Below are 23,834 nucleotides of genomic sequence, written 5' to 3'. Positions count from 1 at the left end.
AAGGTAGATGCCTTTTCTTTAATCTGCCTCAGGACTTATCCTCCCTCTTAACATTTCTCTCCCCTATCTGCTTTGTGTGGCTGTCTGTGGCAGCAGTACCACACAGAGCATATGCCTTTGAGTGGATCTCAGTGTTTTTTTTTCGCCTTTAAGGCTGCCCATGGTCCCAGCTATCAGTTCCTCAACGGGCTTTTCTGCTGCTATCAGGAAAATCTGCTGCTCTAGCACTTTGCTAGAGAGAGGCACTCTATAGAGCTAGTAAACCCATGGTTGTGTTGAAAGGAGAAAAATACACTTGCGCCTCTGCAGAGACATGGCAAGTTGTGCTGTGCAATCTTTGTCAGAGATTGACATTACCTTGAAACTGTAGGGCAAAAATGGGCATGGAGCAGCATTCAGTGCTACTGCAACCCTGTGAATATGCATTTCAGAGGAAGGTTCTGCTAGTCTGGCTATGGCTGTCTGGTCCTAGATCTCTTCTTACCACATTCTCTGTGTGGTACTGCACACCCTACTTCTTCAAAGCCAGGTTTTGTAGCCTGCTAGGTTAAAGTGGCAGTGTCCAAATGAAGTCAGTGTTTGGGCTGCTGCTGTCTTTGCTGGGCAAATGCATTATGGCCAAGAGGTATGAGATGTGATGATTCACCTGTTGACATAAAGCATGCTGTGCCTCAGTTGGCTCTGGAGAGAGCAGATGTCTCATTTCTCTTTCCTTTGGAAATGATACTATCAGAGAGACGACAGTGCTTTCTTCTCAGGGCAGCAGGCTCTGTTAATTCTGGGTTGCCCTGAGCAAGACTCTGTCTTTGAAAAGCCCTTGGTGCAGGAGGAGTTGAAAGGCCACCAAATGGGGGTTATTTTGGAATATAGCTTTTATTACTAAGTATTACAATGTTTAGATATCTCAGTGGAAGCCCAGCTCCCCATTGTTTTGCTTTGCCTTTAAATTGTAAGAAGGATGACCAGCACGTCAGCCCTGTAGCCTACTAGCAGGAGGACAGAAATACTGTTTTTAAAGTATTGCCAAGCATCTCTTTGAAGATGAAAAAATGTCTGTGAGCAAACTTCCATCTTATTTTCCTTCAGAGAAAAAGGTGCTAGAGTGTATACTTGGCTTAAAATGTGTTTAATCATTTGTGGCTGTTTGGGTTTTTTTGAAGGCTGCTTTGGAAGCAATTGATGAACTAGATCTTTTTGGAGCTCATGGAGGACACAAATCAGTGATTCATGTTCTTCCTGATGAAGTAGAACATTGTCAGGTAAAAAATAGTCTTCTGTTTCCTTTGCTAGGGCAAACCCCAACACCTCTCTCCTGTTTTCAAATGAAATCTTGATTAACTGAACCAAGGACTTAATATAATAAGGATGGCTTCAGACTATGCTTTTCACCCTGTTTCTAGTAGATCATGTGAAAGTGAGTGTTATGAAGATTCTTGTTTTAACTCAGTTACAAATAATTATGCAATGAGTTTCCTGTCTTTGCAAATACTATAGTCCATTCCATTTGGACTTGACACAGTCTTCTGAAGTAGGTAAGTTGTGTTACATCCCTTTCTTCTGTTCTTGTTTTGCTCAGTCTATTCTATACTCCATGTTGCCAAGGGCATCCACATCAAAGGAAATAGATGCTGGCCTTCTCTCTATTATTTCTTACCCGGCTTTTGCAGTGGAGGATCTAAACCTGGTTAATGTAACCAAGAGTGAAATCATATCCAAATTGCAGGTAAGGGATTCCTTTATTTTTATTTTCTAAAGGTAAAGAGAAGCAGAACCTCCTTTTCTTAACCAGTAATCCTAATTAGACAAGGGTTACCAGACTTGGTTCGTCTGTGTAGGGAAGAGAGGAAGGAAAATCCTTAAGTGACGCTTAAAATTCAGCACATACTTTTATGCTGATGTTAGTCTGTGAGGAAGAACAATATGTGAAGTTTTGTGCACCTTTGTTTGTCTTTACAGGGCCGCTATGGCTGCTGTCGCTTTCTCCGGGATGGTTACAAGACACCCAGAGAGGTACTTCTGATGTGTATTTCAGTTAGGCATTAGGAAGAATTTTATTTCTTGCTTATAGACATTTATTGTGTCATTTACATGAAGGGGTGAAGTTCTCTATTGCTGTTAAGACATCTTTGGATTTGGATTTTGGATTTGGAGGCAATCCAGGTGTCCACCATAGAAATGACACACATCTGAGGAGGCTAAGGGTCTGAAAAACAATTATTAATAGCAGAATTTATTTCCATAAGAAATGAACCCTTAGATATGCTTGTGGTGCCTAAGCAGAAGTGGTGGCTGAAGTGTCCCAGAATATCTTTGAACTGAGGCAGAGCGAAGATTATTTGGGTGACACCTAGATTCTGAGACTGGGAAGGGTTGATTTGTCTAGGGAACAATTAAATGAGTTTGAAACTGAATGTGAAAAAGAGCTCAAGAGTCTGCATGGAAACTATTTCTGGTGGTTTTATTGGTTTCTTGGTTTTAATTACTTGGATAAAATAGGCTGCTATTATGCTTGGAATATAAGTGACTAATTTAGCACTGTGACTAAACAAGTACAATTGAATTTCTAGGATCCAAGCAGGCTGCACTATGATCCTGCTGAGCTCAAGCTCTTTGAGAATATTGAATGTGAGTGGCCAGTATTCTGGACATACTTCCTAATTGATGGAGTGTTCAGTGAGGATAAAATTCAGGTAAGGAAAGGAGAAATCACAGTCAGTGGAAATGCAAAGCCATTTACTCATGGTATTTTGTAGCTTGCTCCATGTTTATTTTAGGTATCAGTTGAATACCCCATCAGCAGGATGGGAGTAGTCATCAGTCAATCTTCCTGGGGAGTTGGTGATTTGGTAGCAACGGCAATGCTGTACATGCTGGGACCTCTACCAGGTTGAGTGGCTCTTTTAGCTGGTGTGGTCAAACTGGGCTGAACAGGGTTTATTTGCCTGGTTCTGTCTTATCTCCAACCTTGGTACTTCTTTCCCAATTACTTCAGGATGAGATCACCTTCTTTTTCCTGTGACCTCTGTGGCTTGGCTGCTGAAAACAAGATTCACAGTACTTTTAGTCCTTCTGTACGTTCAGGGAGATTTGTGGTTGGATTATGAGGAGCCATTTCATTTTCATGAATTTGCTAAGTTACTTCATGCCATTACTGTGTCAAGCATCCAGTGGTCAGGGAAGCTGAAGTGACTGTAGCCTTCCAAAGTTTATAGTGGCACCTGGAGAATATTGGTGAATTGAGGATCGACATGTAGCCAGCACTAAATGCATTCATACCGGGACTTCTGTAGGCTGGTGGCTTGAAGAAAGTAAAAAATTAATGTAATCTTGAAAATTGCCTAGTATGTGATTAAGCATAACCCCTTAAAAATAAAATGGCATCAGAAACAAAACAGTGAATTCCGGACCTAAAAGCCTTCTTTATGTGCCAGATGCTGTAAATGAAATTAAATGCTTACTGAGACTAGAAATGTAAGTTGCTTTCCTGAACCTAGGAAAATAGTCTGGTAGAGAGAGAAAAATAGCATTATTTCATGAGGGCTAAAATCAGAAAGTTTACTGATGTTCAGTCATGTCAATGAAATACCACTTCTCAAAGCAGTCTCTAGAACTTAGTTGGATTATCTGGGGCAGTATCCTTTGTGTGTTTCACTCAGAAAGGGATAGCAGAAATAGGCAGGTGCTGGTAGTTTTTGAAAACAGCTTCCTGATAGGTAAAAGCTTGTAATGGAATGGTTAACAAATGGAACAAAATAAGTGATCTGGTAAAAAGAACATTAAATATTCTTTATTTTGTATCACTCTGGTATTCCTTGGTGTAATACACATAACACAAAACCAAGAGGATTTTCAGTTCAGTTAATGTCAATAAACAGTTTAAATCAACTTTTAAGTTTTCCCTGCACAAATTTTTAAGCAAATCAGTTAAATTGATTTCCCAGTACTGTGAAGCAGAATTCAGAAAATCATAGACAAATATGCATGGCAGAAAGCTAACTATTTATACACCTTACACTTCTGTGGATATTAGCAGTCCTGACATCCATGTCACTACATTGTCATCTGTTGCAAGTTCCACGTAGGATTTGTCCCAGTGACTTCTTGATAGGAATATGTAAGAAGTTTGCACTGCAGTGATGTGTTACAGATTAAAGATGTATGTTCGTGTTTCTGAGGCTGAGAACATTGAGATGTTGGAACAGTCTCTGAGAATTTGAACCCTGATCTTCCATCAGCAAGTTGTCATTTTCCCTTCCCCCCTTTTTTTTTTCCACGTGAACTTTCAGCAGAAACATACTGCTGGAAAGTACTAAAATTTTACAGTTCTGGTTGTGCTGATTGTAATGTAATTTTTCCCTCTTTTTTTAAATATTCTTTAGGTACAAGAGTATAGAGAGGCTCTGGAAGGAATACTTATTAGAGAGAAGAATGGAATAGTGCTGATGCCTGAACTGTACGCAGTGCCTCCAGAAAAGGTATTGTGAAAATGCAGCATCCACTTGAGTATGCAAAACACAGATATGAAGATGTCAGTTTTATTGCTGTCCCGCAGGTGATAAACCTAAACCAGCAATGAAAAGACTACTGTACCTTTAAAAACTAAAAGATCTCTCACAGCTCCCACTGAGAAATGGTAAACTTTAGGCTTCAAATGGTAACAGTTTTTACTTGGGAATCTGGGTGACTGTGGAAATATTAGAGCAGGTCTAAAGTTTCAAATCCTTACAGCAAGACATAATATTTAAGAAGTGCCAATACTGACTTAGGAGCTGAAGATCAAATAAGAAATAAAGCATAGACTGTCCTATTGTCTAGTCTGTTGACTGATTGTGCTCCTTCTATTCTAGAACTTGTATATGAGGGAGAAATGGGTTTCAGAGAGGTGGAATAAGTTTTAGGCGGAGTTTTTGTTTGGCTTGTTTGTTTTTTTTCATTTGGTTTGGTTTTATTCCACTTCCTTTCCCCTCACTTCTTGCTATTACTATTTACCTGATTCTCCCACTATGATGGAGAAATCCAGATGAGCTTATGTGCTCTTCCATGCTATTTACCTTTGTATCCCTCCCTGCCACCTTCTTCCCCTGGTCCAGACTTCTCAGCCCTCACTCACTAAGGGTGTGCAGCCCTGGCTTGGTCTGAGTTTGGGCAAGTCGTGTCAACAGCTGATGTCTTGCTCACAGATTTGAGGTGGAAACTCTGAATTGCCTTCCTAGTGGGAACAACCATGTAAGGGTTCACAGCTGCCTTGTGAATTTTGTTACGATGATTATGATCTGATGAGCATGCCAAATAAAGAGGGTAGATTTTGCCTGTCATTTATGAATTTTAAAATGGGTACTGTAAAGATGTTAACGAGGATTTTTCCTTCACCTTCAGTAGATCTGTATGCTGCAAAAGCAAAGCAATTCTTCTAAATTTAGAAAAGTGTACTTTTAAGTTTTGCATTGACCAGTCTTGTTAACACAGGAAAAGTAGAACAGCCTTCATTTTTGGAAAGCACCTTTACTTCAGGAAAATAGGTAGACATCAGTTAAGTTCAAGGATCATCTTGCAAGGGGTTGGAAAGCAGACGCACAATTACCTACAAGCTGCCTAGAGGGAACGCAGCAGAGGCATGGTGAGAAGAAAGGGGAAGTGCTAACACCAAAGCTGTAATTACACAGAGAATACCCGTTCACCCTCCAGCTTCAAAGGGTAGGGGGGTGTACAAAAAGGAAGCATAGTTCTTGTCCCAGAAAATGTGCAACCTTCACAATAATAAAACCAAGAAATCTCAATGTCAGTAATAATGGGAGGTTAGAAAGGGTAGATGATAGACCACAGTTTTTAAATACTTCCAGGTAATTCGGTGTTCTTCAGAACTTTATGGTAATTTTTCTTGCTATGCATTTGTTTTCAGGTGGATGAGGAGTATGAAAATCCTCACTCAGTGGATCGTGTCCCATTGGGAAAGTTGCCTCATCTTTGGGGCCAATCACTGTACGTCCTTAGCTGCCTGCTAGCAGAGGTAACCTTTTATTGTACAGTAGGTGGGCTTGTATGTCATTTTGTTTTAAGTTGGCTTGGGTTTTAAGAACAGTTTGGTTGATAGGTAGAGGACAATGTGTTTTCTGGTAGAAACATGTACATGAACCATGGAAGGATGACTGAGCTTTCAGAAGCTTCTTTTTTTCTTGTACACAATTGTCTGTTTCTAATCAATCTGAATAAGTTGTCATATGGTTAGGCTACAGGAATATGCCCAGGCTGACTTGGCTGCCCCATAGCTAGGATCTGGAACATCTTCAAACTCCACTAGGCTATGCCTTACTCTGTGGCATAAGGTGCCTACAGAGTTGTCCCATGTTAGGCATGGACTTGATAGAAGAACCACTGAATAAAAATAAATGATCACTGGCCTGGTGAAATTGTGTCATTTGTTGAAACTCTAAACCAAGAAATCTGCGTATGCAGATTATGTCAGTCTTAACCATTTTCCTGCTGTAGAAACAAGCAAGTATTGCATCCATTATTTTTATTGGCTGTGCTACTTAGTGGACAAGTTGGATAAACCAGGCATTAAGTCCTGCCCTCCTGGTAAAATCAGAAGCCTTTTACTTAATTTTTGTTTCTTTCTTTGTCTTACATTTATTCTAGGGATTTCTTGCTGCAGGTGAAGTTGATCCCTTGAATAGGAGGTTTTCCATTGGACTTAAACCTGATGTTGTGGTGCAAGGTGAGGGAGTTTTCTGAACATTCTGGGTGAATTGTACTGTGTGATGGTGAAGTCCCTATGTACAGGAAAGAAGACAGATGTGATTAAAAATAATGTGCATTTTGCATTGGTTGTAGATGTTTTGATGATACCATGAGAAGGAGAAAGGGGTTGTTTGCCTGTCTGCCTTTTTTCAGAGGGAAGATGAGGTTTAATGAACATTTTATTTTTTAAATATTTGTTAAAATTTTAAGCCCTGTCAGGGGCTGGAGAACAGCAATCTGAATCTTGCATCAACATGGAAAATCTTGGTGAATTCTAAAAGAGGCAAGGGCTGCAAGAAGGAGCAGGACTGCTAGGAGAAAAGTCAGTTAAGTTTCTGAGCTGCCATTTTCTGGAAGACCCAGAGAGCAGTGAGCAGGGAGGATCTCTGTACACAGAGATGAGGCAGACAGACTTACGTCTGTTTTTTGGCTGCTGCAGGGAGTGGCTTCTTTAGTTAGTCCAGGAATAGCCAAAACCAGAAAATTAAGTAGCGGGCAAGCACCAGCTGATCAGGACCTAAAGGTTTTTTAGGGGCCTGTACTGCTCTGGTAAAGCAACCAGCTCATTTTATCAGGAGCAGCCTTTGTCAGTGATACTGTAGCCTGGGCAAGTGCTTGTTCTTTCTAATGTATTTGTTTTCTTTTATACAGTAACTGTTTTGGCTGAATCTAATCAAATTAAGAGTCTCTTGCAAGACCATGGAATCAATGTTCAGAGCATTGCTGATATCCATCCACTCAGAGTGCAGCCAGCTCGCATTCTGAGTAACCTTTACACCATGCTTGGTAGGTATTAGAACATGGAAGCCTCTCTCTACTACTGTGCAAGATTTGCTTTTAAGGGTGGTGTTTTGTTGTTTGTCTCTCTCAGTTTCTTTGATTTAATTTTTCCAACAGGAAAAAAAATCGCCTCATTAGAAAAGATGTCCAAAATACAAGTTTTCCTGTGCCCTAAGAGTCAGGCAAGAACTGACTCTTTTTTTTGTCCTGCAGGAACTACTTGCACAGAGAAACTGGCTTTAGAAAATATGCCTAGAAATAGACACAAAAAAAGCAAACGTTGAGTACTTAGGTTTAAGTCCGGAAGTAGCAGTGCATTTGCCGTTCTACCAGCACACACCTGGGAAGTTTTCTGCTCCAAACCAGGGAAGCTGTGCTGCTATTAAGGCATCTTTGGGTTGTCAGGTTCTTGCTAATGTTCCTTCCAATCCTCAGTTGAGTTGAGCTGCTGAAACACTCTGTGTTGCAAACCAAGAAGCCTTTAGGGCTTTTCTAAAGACAGGACTTCAAACATGTTCCAGTTCCTCAACAGTGACCCTAGAGGCCCATTTTCCTCAGAGCCTGGCAGTTGTATTAAATAAATACCCCAAAACTCTGACTAGTTCTAGTTGTTGAAAATATTTTGATAACTGTCTCTTTTGATAATTCTTGCTGGAATGAAAGTGGTATTGGTAGAAAATTTGTTACATGTATTCCTAATTGAATTTGGTTTTACAGCTTTAAGCGTGCCAGCGACTCGTAACTCAAAATTGTGGATGTTACTACACAGTAAAACTGAGGTGGGGTAAATCACCACTGGTGCATTCCTTTGCAGCATGGACAAGGGGAGCCATATCACGCTTCTCTGTCAGTCAGGAGCATGTTCCCATGGCAATGTGGTTACAAATAATGGTGAGGGAGACCATGAGAGCATGGGATAGGTTTGGTTGGTTGGTGGTTTTTTTTGTTGTTGTGGTTTTTGTTGTTGTGGGTTTGGTTGTTTGGGGTTGTTTTTTTTTTACTTTTAACAGAAAGTTTTTTGGATGTTTCCAAAGAGAAGCTTATTTGAAGCGTGAACTTTACTCTCCAGTAAATTCCCTTTCCAGTAAAGGGGAATTGCAGGTGCTGTTTTGGGGAGAGAACCCGTCTCTTTATCAAAAAAACTTTTTACAAATGAAATATTTGCAGGGCTTTGCTGAAGCTTACATTTGTTTCATAATACTTCATAATAGCTTTCTTTCAGTAGTGGAGAAATGAGTAGGATGACTTAGCACATTGGTGTATTGCTTTTAACAGTGACTTCTCTGGGAATTTTCACAGTGGTATTTTTTTCAGACACCTGGTTGTTTGGCTCATATTCCCTGATAGATAGAGTCAAGTCAGCTCCTGACTGCTGGAACAAGGAATGCAATGCGGATTATTCACAAATAAGCCCTACTGAAAAAAGTGGAATTTATTGGGTTGATGAAAAGAATGAAGATCTGTCTTTGTATTTGGATGTACTTTGTATTTGGACTTAGCCCTCTGTGGGCAAGAGTTTTTAAGGTTCTACAGTGAAGTGCAATTCTGCAAGTTCAGCACTGCAATTTCTGTTGTGTGTTGATGGCCTTGTTTTTGAAAGGGCATACCTGGTGTTCTTTTGGTAGAGAAACTTCAGGTGCTAATCAATGCCTGTAATTAAAAGTCTCAATCCCATGGTCAGTGAAGCCAAGATTTTTATTTTTAATCAGGCCTTTGAAGAACTCCAGCTGTTATTTTGATGGTTGTGACAAAATGGACTAGTATGTAGCATCTTACTCTGTTACCTGTCTTCTGCCTTACTGGTATCAATGAATTATCTCCTTGTCTAAAATGGTTGTTGTGGAAAAGCACACAGGAAATGTTAGGTGAGACCTTTTTTCTCTCTCTTTTTTTCACAGGCCGGAACAAGAACATGAAATTAAGTGGACGGCCACACCGACATATTGGAGTGTTGGGCACCTCCAAGCTGTATGTGATAAGAAATCAAATATTTGCTTTTACCCCTCAGGTGAGCATTTAAAGCTGACAGGGAAATTACTGCTTACTTAATGGCTAATCATTAGTGTAGCACTCAGCTTTTACATGCTGTCAGTCAACTGTAGGTAGAACAGGGATGGTAAAGCAGATGTGCTTTTCTTTGTGGGTTTTTTTTAATAGCATTGGATGATCAACATGGAGCATGGTAGGAGTGCTGATAAATCTCCCTTCTGTCATACAGAGTCTGGCTTCTTTGGCTTCTGGTGGAGGAGAACACAGCAAATCAATAGTACAGGGTTGTTACTGAACTCTGCCTGAACCAACATTCTAGCTAATGAAGCAGTTTCTCCAGAAATAGGTCACTTAGTGTTTCTTCCTATGATTGCCTTGGTTTAGTTTCACATAAGTGTGCCAAGTACTGTGACCCCCAAGAGACTAAGATGTGATCTTTTCACTATAATGTTGAAATGGTCAATAGGGCTGACAAAGGAATGTTCTGTCTTTATTTTTCTGAATTAATGGCTCTTATTTGTATATTTAATGAAATAGGACACATTTATTCCTGTAGACTTATTCTAGCAGTTGGTACTAAACGGCCAAGGGGTCACCTACTACAAACATGCAACTGGAGCAGGATATAGAATGCTCACACCCTCCTGTATAGATGCTTAACTAATGTAGTCCTTAAATTCCAGTGGATGACAGGAATTCAGTGAATTCCATAGATGACTTCTGCAGTCCTTCATGATGTCCAAACAACATCAGATTTACTGCAAAAAATGTGGATCTACCTGAAATCTTGCCATGTATCAAGTACTTATTGACATATTCCAAAATGGCATTTATCCTGATGAGTTAAACTAAAATCTCCGTAACATTTTTGCTTTACTTTGTAGCCAGACATTTTTTTCTAACTTTTTTTGTTGAGGGTGGTGGAATTAATGTTTAATTTCACCCTCCTAAAGTTAGCATTTAACTCATCTCTGTTGATCTTGACAAATGTCCACAAATTTTGTGGGGTTTTTAGTTTGTATTTCATCCAGTTCTCTAATGAAAATATTGATTGAAAATATTGAAGCATGGGGCAAAGGCTGACCCCATTAAGATACCTTCTCGTTCTGAAGAATTAGTTAATAACTACTATTTTGAGAACAATTTTTCTAGCAGTTCTGCCTCCCCAGGTATTTTTTCTTCAGCTCACTAGTGTGAACATTTGAAAGTTGAGAGATGTCAGCCATTTTTTTGTACCTACCCGTCTGGTTGCTCCCAAAGAATCAAATTGGACTCATTTGCTGAGATTGATTTTTGTTATGATTGTTTGGCCATCTTGCTTTATAATTTTGTAATCATCTTGGCATTCTCAAGTTGGCTTTGTTTTCCTGTGCTTTCAGGCACTGGAATTGTCTTGGCTGGTCTGCATTATCCTGGCTCTTCCTCTTCAAAGTGTGTTTGCTTCTCTCTGGATTTCTGGGACTTTCTTGTCTTGAATTATCAAAACTAATTGCAAGTGGCTCAGGGATTGGCTAGTTCCTTAAGTTCTGTGGAGTAATTCCTCTGCACTTTGTCAGCTTGAATTTGCGTGCTCACCCCTCCCCAAGACCAACGTCTTTCCTTAACTTTTTTGTGGCTGCTTTGTCATGCTTTCCATTGGTTGTCTACCTTTTTTGGTTTCCAGCTCCTGAAGTAGCCGAATAGTCTCTTACTGTGATTCTTGGCTTTCCTCTGTAGTGGGAACAGCACACTTTATCACTGTACATTTAACGTACCTTTTTTACATGGTAACTGCTAGCTTTTCTGTATTCAGCTTGACTTTCAGATTGTTCCCAAGAGACATGCAGGTACCAGTCCCCAGTCCTCAGCATGCACTTAAGTCTATTTATTGGGTTTGTTGCTATTGTTAGCTTTTTCTTCCACATTTAGAGTACTTCCATCTTCCAGACCATAAGTTACAGTAATTCATCACTGTGAAGATTCTACTTCATGGGTGTGATTGATTCCTTTTTATTTGTATGGCTTACTTAGAATCATAGAATAGTTAGGGTTGGAAAGGACCTTAAGATCGTCAAGTTCCAACCCCCCTGCCACGGCCAGGGACACCTCACACTAAACCATATCACCCAAGGTCTTGTCCAACCAGGCCTTGAACACTGCCAGGGATGGAGCATTCACAACCTCCCTGGGCAACCCATTCCAGTGCCTCACCACCCTAACAGGAAAGAATTTCCTCCTTATATCCAATCTCAACCTTCCCTTGTTTAAGTTTGAACCCGTTACCCCTTGTGCTATCACTACAGTCCCTAATGAGGAGTCCCTACCCAGCATCCCTATAGCCCCCTTCAGATACTGGAAGGCTGCTATGAGGTCTCCACGCAGCCTTCTCTTCTCCAGGCTGAACAGCCCCAACTTTCTCATCCTATCTTCATATGGGAGGTGCTCCAGTCCCCTGATCATCCTCGTGGCCCTCCTCTGGACTTGTGCCAACAGTTCCATGTCCTTTTTATGTTGATGACACCAGAACTGCACACAATACTCCAGGTGAGGTCTCACAAGAGCAGAGTAAAGGGACAGGATCACCTCCTTCGACGTGCTGGTCACGCTCCTTTTGATGCAGCCCAGGATACAGTTGGCTTTCTTTCCCAGTCAGCCTCCAAGTGTAAGAAAATGGTTTCTGCTGAAGCATCGATTTCTTTTTCACATTCACAGGCCTTATTAGGTTAATTCATGCAGTCTTTGTTGTGCTCAAGAGTAGCTTATATGGTTTTGTAAATGATTTAAAGGAGGACATGTAAAAAAAAAAAAAAGTACTGACAGCCACTCATATGCTATATTTCTTTGTTCTCTAGTTTACTGACCAGCATCACTTCTATCTGGCTCTAGACAATCAGATGATTGTGGAGATGCTGAAGATAGAGCTGGCGTACCTCACTTCTTGTTGGAGGATGACTGGGAGACCAACCTTGACATTTCCCATCACCCACACAATGCTTGGTAAACCCAATTTTCTGTGTTTCAAGCAGAGCAGATTAAGGCAGGGGGAATAGGATGGAAGTCAATTTGAGAAGAGACATTTCAAAATCTGAATTCCAGTATCAAAAGTGAAGTTTAACTTACTCAAATATGTGCTGAATTTGGACGGTATGTTAATATTTCACTTTAGTTTTACTCTCTGTTTATATCCTTGCATCTCATCATCATCTCCATGCTATTTCTGTCCAAAGAAATGTGATAGAAATCCCTTTGGAACTTTTATAAAATGCTTTGTGTTTTGTCTTGAGAAATCCCCTTAGAACTTGTTTGGTTTTTTGTTTGCTTGTTTGTTTTTTTGAATAAGCTAGTATTGGTAAGTGATTTAAATCTGTCAGATTTACTTTGTAGAGAACACCTAGTAATCCACTTTATTTGGACGTGGTAATTCAAAATATGTTGGTAAGCTTAGACTCTTCTAATATTCTTTTTCAGTTGACGATGGTACTGACATTCATCCTGCAGTTCTTGGCACCATAAGAAAATTAGAGGATGGATATTTTGGAGGTGCCAGGTATGTCAGAACCCCCAGATGATTCTCTCTGTGATTTTTATTTATTTTTTTTTAAGTTAAATCATATGCAGTCCTCAGTTTTGAACTTGTGATAGTGTACAGAGTGTACAGACCTTGCGCTAGAACTCTGCAAAGAGAGGAGTTTCAGCTTTAGTTGTTATGTGTCAAGCAGATGGTAGCTGGACCTCACATGCAGTGGACAAGATCTGTCTCCAAAAGGGGTACCATCTCTGTCTGCCATTAATGAATAGGGAAAAATGAATGTCAAACCCTTGGAAATACAAAAACTTGATCATGGCTGGTCTTCTGGTTTTAAGATATAATTATGTTTTACAGTTATTGGAGATGTTTTAAACACAAATTACATGTTGTACTTGTAAGCTTATTTGTTCCATTTATCCACATATAAGAGCAATTTAATATGATGCCACAGTACCTCCCTGTTCTCTTTCTGCTTGCTCTTTGTCAATCAGTATCTTCCCCCAGTAATCAAGTATTTTTTCTGATTTTTAGCAGCACTGCAGTTTGGTGTGAAGATACTGATATTCATGGGAACTTCTTAACCACAGTTTCTTATGCATTATCCTTGGAGTTTAGGTCTTTGTTCAGGGTCTGTCTTCATACATACAGCACGCTGCATAATTAGACTTTGAGTTAACACCTGTAGGTATCTAGAGCATTAAGTACTCAGATCCGCTACTCTTGTTTTACATTTGTTTTTCTCACTATCAGTATTTGCTGCTTTGTAGTTACCAAGGGTAGATTTAACAGTTGGTCTTATAAATTTTGGAGGAGTTGTTGAAAACTTAGGGAGTATTAATCTGATGCTCAGAATGGTGTATGCTAATGCTTTTTGGTGTGTATTCCTGTTTGCAGGGTGAAGATAGGCAAGCTGTCAGAATTTCTTACCACCTCTTTTCATACACATCTGAGCTTCCTGGATCCAGACTGTGACATAAAACTGTTCGATGACCCTAATGAAGGCCGCAGTAGTCCCGACAGTGAATATGGGGGCTATTCAGCAGATTTCTATGAAAAAGGTACTGGGTTTCAACTTTTTTTGGTTGTTTTTTTTTTTTTTTTTTTTCCCTTTTCCTTGCCAGGTTCTATCAACAGAGTATTTTATGCATAGTTGATAGTCACTCAGGTTTCTTGTGTGTCAGTCTGAGGACAGTACTTGCCTGACTTAATTTGGAGGCAGAATTTGTGCATATTCTTTCTACATTTGTAGTATGCTGTTGAACAGTAACTGCTGCAGTAAAGCTGAGTCTGAAGAGTCAGCAGATGGGGACTGTGTGAAAGAGGGTAGAGGGAGGAAAAGACTGAGAAGTCATAGATGAGCTTGTATGGAGGAGATGATAGACTCACAGACTCATTTTGGTTGGAAAACACCCTTGAGTCCTGTGGACTACTAGAAAGATAGGAACACTTTAACTTCCTTTCAAAGGGAAAACCAACTTCTTAACGTAACTGTTTTCAGAGTCGAAGACTGATTATTTTTTTTCCTTGTTCAGCTTAGAAATCTCTTGCTTACGATATTCTTGCATTTTTGTGTGCCCTTCTATATAGCAAGCATACAATGGTATGTTTGAAAAAGAAAACATTGGTAAATTATGATCTTACCTTCCTTTTATGTATGTCTCACTAGAAAGCCAGGATGAGCTGGATCAGTACATAAATGATGTCCTGCAGAGTACAGCACTGAAGTCATACCTGCCTCCAACTTCAAAGACTGCAAATCAACCACCTGTGTTCAGTGCAAACCATTCCACAGAAGAGATACTGTCAATAATGGCAAAGACAAAGGGCTTGGAAGTTCCAGGTACTTCTCCCTGTTAACTGTTCAATTGCAATAATAGAAAGCGTGGTTTGGGTGCTAGAAGGGGCAAGTTCAAGTATTTCAAAATTCTGCTGTTTAAAAAGAACCAGTGTCCTGAGTACATTGTAGTTATCAAGAAATAAAAATGAGTCTGAAGCTGTTACTGTCGTTTTCCCACCATATCCCTTGTCTTGTTGTATATGCAGATAACCTGCTAGGAAATGTAACATTTAATCAAGTTTAATGGTATGGAAACTGCTGCAGCTTCTCAGCTGGATAGAAATTTAGAACTCGTCAGTGAGTTCTTGTCCTTTTTCTTTTTTTTTTGGTCATTTTTTATACAAAGGAAGACAAAATGTGTTTTCTTATTTTAGTAAAGTTGTGATGAAGTGAAATATTTCAATGCCAGGAAAAACATAAGAATGCTCACATATTCTCTAAATTTGTAAGAACAAATGGAGTAGAGAGGGAGGACAGATTCTTAATTACTGTAGATTTTTAATAGACTGATGGGAGGTTTTCGACCAAAATAGTGCTTTGACTGAATTTGTAAATAGATTCCAACATATGCATTGTTTTATATTTTGGTATGTAGCATTCAATGCCCTGGTTAAGGGAAAGCTTCCATTAACTTCAGTGGAAATTAATAACTTTCAAGCTCTTTTGTTAGTCTTTTCTCTCATTTTTCATATGCTACATTATCTGATCCTCTATTGAATTCAACATACGAAGTTAACAGAGAATTAGCCTACATTTAGCATTATAATTTTAATTATGATACCTTACCAGTTAGACCATTTTCTCCAAGTACTTCCTGTTGAAATGTTTAAAACCCTTAGCAGGGTCAGGTCATTGAGCTGTAGGATTTCTGAGGCATAGGCTGCCATAAGAGATACCAGTTCAGCATGTAAAAATCTCAGGCACTGCATGCTCATCTTGGAAGCTCATGGAGCAAGCCTGCAAGGAGATAAGGTGCAGAATCTGATCTTGTCCAAGTTCCATGCACAGGATCTCGGGAGCATTGCCTCTATATTTTGACTCTTGGAGGTATTTCTGTTGTTTTTACATACTATAGCTGCTTCATGAAGGTGGTTTTGATTTTTGTGTTACTGAAACAGACTTTTTTTTGTCTTTTCATTTGTCTTTTTTTTTTTTTGGCTTTGTTTTCCAGCTGTGTCTATGTCTCTGCCCACTAAAGTTCTGAACACACACCGGAAGTCTCTGAATCTTGTTGATAATCCCCATTTCTTTGAGACAAAGGTAAGATGTGGGAATTTTCATGCGGTTTCTCATTTTGGGACCCAATACTGCGTTTTTTCCTGTGTTACCCAGCCAAACCCTATAAGCGTTCTCATTTTCCTTCACAGACAAGACATTCTGCCTGAGGCACCAGATAGCTACTCCCTTGTTTTGGAATTTATGTCTGGGTGAAGTTTTCTTGATTAAATGGACATTATCAAGTGGAAAGTTTTTAACTGTGTGCGCAGTATATATAGGTGCCTATTTTTAAAGGCCAAAGATTAAGTCATTGTCTTCAGTTCTAATTGAGCACACAAAGGGAAGAATAGGATGTTCATGGCTTTTAGAGATGTTCTCCAAGCAGTGCTACTTATAGTAATATCTGGGCAGGAGGGGAGTGTGTGAAAGGGCAGGTGTACTTACGGCACTGATCAAATCCCACAACAAGGCATGAAGCTTGGAATATTTGTGATGGAAACAAATGCAGTCACAAAGCACCACATATATACAGGTTAGATATGGTACTGAAAAAGCCCTAAATTGTTTCAACTAAAAAGAGATAGTATCCTTCCACTTTTCCCTTTACAGGTGACAGGAAATGACAGGAAAAGCATGCACATAATTTGATTTCCTTTTTTGACAAACTTTTTCTTCATTTTGTAAAAAGAAATGGCTTTCCTTGTTGATTGAACCAAGACTAGAGACAAAGTTCCATTCTGGGTGTTGTGTTTCCTGGGGATCAATCTCTTTTTCATGTCTGCAGTAGTTTGGCAAGAACTATGTGATGTATTTCAAGTGCAGAGTTACGTTGCAAGTCTGTTATATGTTTTTAATGGGTAGTTACAGGTTGAATTTGGTCTGCTACTTTTTTCAGGATCGTTTCTGATTTTTTTTCATCCATCTTTGTTACCAGGACCATGGAAATGTTTTGCACTTATCTAAAGATGCTCATGGTGATGTGGATTGCAGGAAGCTTGTTGAGCAGTTGAAGGAATGTCCAACGCTCCATGATCAAGCTGATATCTTATATATCTTGCATATACTAAAGTGAGTTGTCCAAGTATAAACTTCAGCATCTTTGAGTCTGGTCACAGCTGTTGACCAAATAGTCACCTATAGGCTCGTGGCTAAGTGAGTGCTCAAGTTAATATGGAAGTTCCTGGTACCAAGGGTTTTGTCCCACATATAGCTGATCGCTGGTGAAGGCCCATGTCCCATATACTGCTTAATACAAAATATGAGCAGTGTGATCAAAGTCAGGCTGCTTGTTGGTTGTTTGTTAAGGTTAAGCTGTATAACATTTACGTGATGACTTAGCCTTCTGTGTCTTTTCTGGCAGAGGTGCTGACTGGGACACAGAGCTGGATGGACAGTATGGTGTCACTGTTCATTGCCTACTCAATGAGCTCTACAGAAAGGCAGGCCTCAATCAAGAATGGGGATTAATCCGTTATATTTCTGGTATACTCAAAAAGAGAGTGGAAGTCCTGGCTGAGGTATGAAATACAAATAATGCTGGTTCAGTTTCCTGCCTAGAAACTGAGCTAAAACTACCAGCTTGCTGGTGGAGCTTGTACTTGCCCTTTTTCTGGTCTTTACTTCACAACATACGTACTGCAGCATTTTTCAGTAAATATCGGTTGCTTTTCTGATCTAAAATCTTATTATGACATCTTTACCTTTCATCTGTACTGCAGACTCTGCTAGTGCTGGCACAGGCTGAGAATGTCACACTGTAAATGATTGTGAAGGCTTCATCCCATCTCTGGTAATGGGAGAAGCTCAGTTATGTGATTTGAAAGCCATAGTTGTCATTGGGAATTGTCTATTGCTGTTGCAGTAGCATGAACAGTTTAGGAGCACTGCTATGTCAAGGTGCTAGCGATGATACAAAACATACTCTGCTGATTTCCATCCTATTGGGCAGAAAGTCTGTTGTGTGCAAGGATGTTCGGATTAGTTAATATATTAATGCCTCTAAAGTTATAAATTTTAATAGAGGCACTATTAAGTAGTAACAAGAAGGATCCACTGTAAGGGTACAGATTTAATTTTGAATGTTACAAAAATGTTTCTTCTCAAGTACTCTAAAGTATTTGTTCAATTTCCTACTTAGCCCAGCATATTTCTGAAGAGCCCTTTCTAAAATCCCTGGCCATTTTCAAAGCTTTGACTGTCACACCTAGGATGCCCTATTTTAGCAGCAGTCGTATCTGCAGAAAGCAATTTGTGATAATCACGCTGCATGGTACTTCATTAAGGACATGAACTTTTCCATCCTCAAGACGTGATGGATGAGCAGTACAGACAGGCTCACAGGCAGCTGTGTATATTCAGTTGAGAAGACACTGACAAAGAATTGGGGATGAAGTGAGTAGAGATGATCTGTTTTGTTCCATGTTAAGCGAGGGAAACCAGACTTCAAAATCAGAGGATCCTTGTTCTGTGAGGTCTTTGATTCAGGATGCTAAAAGCAGGTGAACGGAACACCCACTTTTAAAGGACATCAATGTAAAAAAGTAAACACTGTGGATCTAAGGCAAGCATCTATTTCAGAATGTCTCAGGGTACCTAATTCAGAAATGTGATGCAATATGTTCCATGTTTGTTTGTTCTAAGAGATACGTTAGTACTCCAAATACTTTATTTTATTTTATTTTATTTTAGCTAATACTTCCAAGTTCTTCATTGATTAAAACCATTTCTTTATCTTAAATAAATAACAAATGTTTATCTTACGATAAAGGATAAAGTCCTTTATTGATCAGCCAGCCCCACTGTAGTCCCTAATTGTTAGCTGCTGATTTCATTGAGTCTGGGAGCAGGCTTTCAGCCTGGGCAGACTCTCACAGCCCTGTTGACCTCAGGGGATCTTTGGCAACTGGTTAACAGCATTCTGCTGGATCTGCATGTCTGGTAATTAATAGAAATGCACTTAAAAATTTGTAAAGGAATGGTTTGTTTTGGGGAATTAAAAATGGTTTCACTTCAGTGTGATTCAGAGAAAGGTCTTTTGCTTTCTATCCAATTATGATAGGCATGCACAGACCTCCTGTCACACCACAAACAGCTTACAGTGGGCCTGCCACCAGAACCCCGTGAGAAAATCATTACCGCGTAAGTTGGAGCTCTACCTTAGTTACAGAAGCAGCCTGCCCTTCATCGTCCTGCTGGTACTGTTCTGTTGCTATTGTCACAGAATCAGAGAATGGTTTGGGTTGGAAGGACCTTAAGTTCATCCAGTTCCAGCCCTCCTGCCATGGGCAGGAGTGCCTTCCACTAGAGCAGGTTGCTCAAAGAACCATCCAGTCTAGTGTTGAGCACTACCAGGGATGGGACATCACAGCTTCTCTGGGCAGCCTTTGTGGTGCCTCACCACCCCTGTAGTGAAGAACTTCTTCCTAATACCTAATTTGAATCTCCCCTCTATGTCAGTTTAAAGCCATTCCCCCTTGTCCTGTCCCTACATGCTCTTGTCAAAAGTTCCTCTCCAGATTTCTTGTAGTCAAAAGTTGGTTTAAAACTTCTTCCTCGCCTTCAGAAGGAACTGTAACAACACAGGCAAAACCATAGGCACCTTTGTGGCATGCATGTTTTTAGGTGATTTGGTTCCAGTGCTTGTTCAAGAGGTTAATAGCAGATGCCTGAATAATTGCTAATCGTGGTTTACCTTTTTGTAGCCCACTGCCACCTGAAGAGCTCATAGGTCTGATTTATGAAGCCAGCGGCCAAGACATCAGTATAGCAGTCCTGACACAGGTAGGTAGCATGTATAAAAAGGGTTCTTTCAGCTGTGCCGTGGCACCAGTGTTTGCTCTGTGACTGGGAAAGCCAAGAGGACTCACTCTGAATGGGTGCCCTTATGGATTTGTCCTTGCAGGAAATAATTATGTACTTGGCGATGTACGTCCGGTCACAGCCTAGTCTTTTTGTGGAGATGCTCAGGCTCCGCATTGGTCTGATAATTCAGGTGATGGCCACTGAGCTGGCCCGAAGTCTGAAATGCTCAGGTAAGAGCAATTTTATCATAAGGGTACTCAAGGCATTATTTCTGCTACACCTCAGTGGTTGATTTTTCATTTATATGTGTTAAATACTTCAATTAACTTCTTCATTCAGCATGCACAGCTACAAGCTTCAAAAATAACTTACCTTTCTGGCTTAATGAAAGATTCCTGTCTCACAATCCCACAGTTACTCAAACTGAAGCGTTTATTAAATACTTCATTACCATGGCTTTCAGTAAGTGTTTGAGATATAGGTCATCACATTGCACATCTGTGTGTACTTCAGGACCCAGTGCCACCAATGTCAATGAGCATTAGGACCATAGGTGTCTTTTGAGCATTTGAGCCTTAATTCATAGTTCTGGTAGTTTTTATTTGAAGTAACTGTTGATCTTAATGTGTAAGCCTTTTCCATTTGAATGTGCTTAGTTGTAAAATATCTGCTGTTTAGAGTTCAGCTAGCAATATGTTATTTTGTCAGCATATCAGTAAAAAAACCTACAGGCCCCCAGGATGTTGCATATGCCCTACAAAAACTCAAGAAGTAAGTAACAAGCAAGTGGTGCAAGGCAAAATATTTTAATAACTCTTTTTGGAATTGAAATTAAAAAAAATTGAAACTAGAGAGAGATCTAGGATGATGATGACTGAGGAGAGATCTGAAAAATCACTGATGGATTTTCCTTATTGACAGGGGTTAGAAGTCTAAGAAGGAGCAGTCATGGAAAGTAATCAAGTTAATGTGACCAGTATATAGTGAAATGCTGCCACTTAGGAGCATGGTCTGGGCCATATTTTTGTGGCTCAACTCTTGTTACCATTTCTGATGCCCTAGCACATCCTAAATGGGAAATCATGCCTGACCAATTTGGTGGCCTTCTATGATGGGGCTACAGAACTGATGGACAGCGGTAAAGCAGTTGATGTCATCTACCTGGACTTGTGTAAAGTGTTCAGCACTGTCCCACACGACATCCTTGTCTCTAAATTGGAGAGAAATCAATTTGACGGATGGACCACTCAGTGGATAAAGAACTGGCTGGATGGCCGCACACAAAGAGTTGTGGTCAATGGCTCAATGTCCAGCTGGAGACCAGTAACGAGTGGTGTCCCTCAGGGATCGGTGTTGGGACCGGTCTCATTCAACATCTTCATCACTGACATTGACAGTGGGATTGAGTGCGCCCTCAGCAAGTTTGCTGAGGACACCAAGCTGTGTGGTTCGGTTGATACGCTGGAGGGAAGGAATGCCATCCAGAGGGACCCTGACACGCTTGTGAGGTGGGCTGATGCCAACCTCATGAAGTTTAACCATGCCAAGTGCAAGGTCATACACCTGGGTCAGAACAATCCCAGACACAGCTACAGGCTGGGCAGAGAAGAGATTCAGAGCAGCACTGCGGAGAAGGACTTGGGGGTGCTGGTCAATGAGAAAATGAACATGAGCCAGCAGTGTGCACCTGCAGCCCATAAAGCCAACCGTATCCTGGGCTGCATCAAAAGGAGTGTGACCAGCAGGTCGAAGGAGGTGATCCTGCCCCTCTGTTCTGCTCTTGTGAGACCTCACTTGGAGTATTGTGTGCAGTTCTGGTGTCCTCAACATAAAAAGGACATGGAACTGTTGGAACAAGTCCAGAGGAGGGCCAAGAGAATGATCAGGGGACTGGAGCACCTCCCATATGAAGATCAGCTGAGAAAGTTGGGGCTGTTCAGCCTGGGGAAGAGAAGGCTGCATAGAGACCTCATAGGAGCCTTCCAGTATCTGAAGGGGGCTATAAGGATGCTGGGGAGGGACTCTTCATTAGGGACTGTAGTAACAGGACAAGGGGTAATGGGTTAAAAGTTAAACAGGGGAAGTTTAGATTGGATATAAGGAGGAAGTTCTTTCCTGTTAGGGTGGTGAGGCACTGGAATAGGTTGCCCAGGGAGGTTGTGAATGCTCCATCCCTGGTGGTGTTCAAGGCCAGGTTGGACGAATCCTTGGGTGATGTGGTTTAGAACGAGGTGTCCCTGTCCATGGCAGGGGGGTTGGAACTTGATGATCTTAAGGTCCTTTCCAACCCTAACCATTCTATGATTCTATAAATGGGGATAACTTTGTGGAAGCAAATTTCTGGTCTCTCCCCAGTTGGGAGATGGTCTCTTCCCCTCATGGAGTGAAAAGGGGGTCCCTCGTAGTTGGGTTAGATGGAACCCATTTTGGATTCTGCTTCTCAGCTTGAATTGGTAGCTGTTGCTGGGAGTAGCAGGTTTCTCCCTTAGAAGTTTACAAAAGGAGCAAAGTAATTTTCATAGAATCGTAGAATAGTTAGGGTTGGAAAGGACCTTAAGATCATCAAGTTCCAACCCCCCTGCCATGGGCAGGTACACCTCACTCTAAACTATGTCACCCAAGGATCTGTCCAACCTGGCCTTGAAAACCGCCAGGGATGGAGCATTCACAGCTTTCTTGGGCATCCCATTCCAGTGCCTCACCACCCTCCTTTTCTGGGATAGAATTATAGAATAGAATCATTGAATACTTTGGATTGGAAGAGACCTTCAAAGGTCATCTGGTCCAACTCCCCTGCAGTGAGCAGCGTCATTCTCGACTAAATCAGATGTCCCAGAACCACGTCTTGTATGAAGAGCATACAGAAGGTGCTGTCTCCCCCAGACCTGTAGCTGAATAGTGAAAAGTGCTTTCTTTGTTCACACTTCAAAGTCTGTTTTTCCTGGCGTTCATTTTGTTATTCCTTAGCCTTAAACACCAGCTGCTTTTTACACTCCCGTCAGCTTCTTTGCTGCCTTTTCCATGTTCTTCTATGGGAGATTTGTGCACATGTGCTCATGTCTATGTATGTGCTTTTTCTTTCTCTCAGAAGCATGATCCTTCAGTCAAATAAAATACAACAACCCTTCCACAAGCATGCATTTTGTTGTGGAATAACTGGTTCTGTAATTTAGTTCTACTGTCATCTGCTGTTTGGAGATGGCTGTAATGCCTTTCCAGTTGATCTTACTTTACAAAGGAGCAATTGCTTTCTCATCATCAGCTTCAGTGAGATTTCAGACAAGTTCCAGCATAATATCCACTAATGCAAATAGTGTTATTTCCATGCAGTGTTTGTTCTTTAGTCCTGAAGTGAATTTCCTTTGAGATGTGAGTCTACAGATTAATTTTTCAGAGGAAGCTTTAGCCATAAAGGTAAATGTGACTGAACTCCATTCAGCAGCAGTTACATAGGAAAACAAGGTATAAACAACCTATAATGATGCTTGGGTTTTCTTCTTTTTTAACTAGGTGAAGAAGCTTCAGAGAGTTTGATGAATCTAAGCCCCTTTGATATGAAAAATCTTCTACACCATATTCTCAGTGGAAAAGAGTTTGGAGTGGAAAGAAGCTGTAAGTTGGTCACTTGGGTACTAGTGTATGTTAAATAAGAACTGTAAAGTTAGATTGTCTTGTAAGTAGGAATCTGTTCTCTTAGCATGTAAAATAGAGTTATAGGTAATGTATTAATTGTGGGTGGCCAATACACCCACAGGTGTATGTTTGCTGTGAAATAAACAAAACAATTATAATGGAAGCCTTCTTGCACTGAAATACAATTGTATCAAGTTGTCAGTGATATGTAGGCAAACTTTTAAAACTAAGATGTTTTATGTGATCAGAATGAAAACTATGTAAAGGGCATGTGTAACCTGCATGCAGGAAGGGTGTCTGACAAGCACTGGCATGTCAGCTGTCTGCTGG

The 23,834-nt window shown here is 40.5% G+C and overlaps 1 protein-coding gene across 3 annotated transcripts in view; it reads left to right on the top strand.

The window, feature by feature from the left end:
• The window catches only part of PHKA2 (phosphorylase kinase regulatory subunit alpha 2), a 64,796-nt gene that overhangs the window by 10,242 nt on the left and 30,720 nt on the right, over positions 1–23,834 (top strand). For all 3 annotated transcript variants that reach the window (XR_009727086.1, XR_009727087.1, XM_061364562.1), the window contains exons 7-26: positions 1,161–1,259; positions 1,577–1,723; positions 1,957–2,010; positions 2,568–2,690; positions 4,380–4,475; positions 5,900–6,007; positions 6,637–6,715; positions 7,390–7,524; positions 9,417–9,526; positions 12,339–12,483; positions 12,955–13,033; positions 13,910–14,073; positions 14,682–14,855; positions 16,024–16,112; positions 17,005–17,138; positions 17,431–17,587; positions 19,129–19,208; positions 19,772–19,850; positions 19,972–20,101; positions 23,382–23,483. Coding sequence is in view for 1 of the 3 variants with exons in the window: in XM_061364562.1 (XP_061220546.1) it covers positions 1,161–1,259; positions 1,577–1,723; positions 1,957–2,010; positions 2,568–2,690; positions 4,380–4,475; positions 5,900–6,007; positions 6,637–6,715; positions 7,390–7,524; positions 9,417–9,526; positions 12,339–12,483; positions 12,955–13,033; positions 13,910–14,073; positions 14,682–14,855; positions 16,024–16,112; positions 17,005–17,138; positions 17,431–17,587; positions 19,129–19,208; positions 19,772–19,850; positions 19,972–20,101; positions 23,382–23,483 (2,284 nt within the window). In the remaining 2 variants the exon portion in view is untranslated. The remainder of the gene's footprint in view (positions 1–1,160; positions 1,260–1,576; positions 1,724–1,956; positions 2,011–2,567; positions 2,691–4,379; positions 4,476–5,899; positions 6,008–6,636; positions 6,716–7,389; positions 7,525–9,416; positions 9,527–12,338; positions 12,484–12,954; positions 13,034–13,909; positions 14,074–14,681; positions 14,856–16,023; positions 16,113–17,004; positions 17,139–17,430; positions 17,588–19,128; positions 19,209–19,771; positions 19,851–19,971; positions 20,102–23,381; positions 23,484–23,834) is intronic.

The sequence above is a fragment of the Neopsephotus bourkii genome, unplaced genomic scaffold (genome assembly GCF_033783945.1).
Source record: "Neopsephotus bourkii isolate Nb327-2 ecotype Australia unplaced genomic scaffold, CSIRO-AGI_Nbou_v1 NB_1234, whole genome shotgun sequence".
Classification (NCBI taxonomy): domain Eukaryota; kingdom Metazoa; phylum Chordata; class Aves; order Psittaciformes; family Psittacidae; genus Neopsephotus; species Neopsephotus bourkii.
The sequence above is the reverse complement of the archived record's forward strand: the minus strand, read 5'-3'. Positions and strand labels throughout refer to the sequence as shown.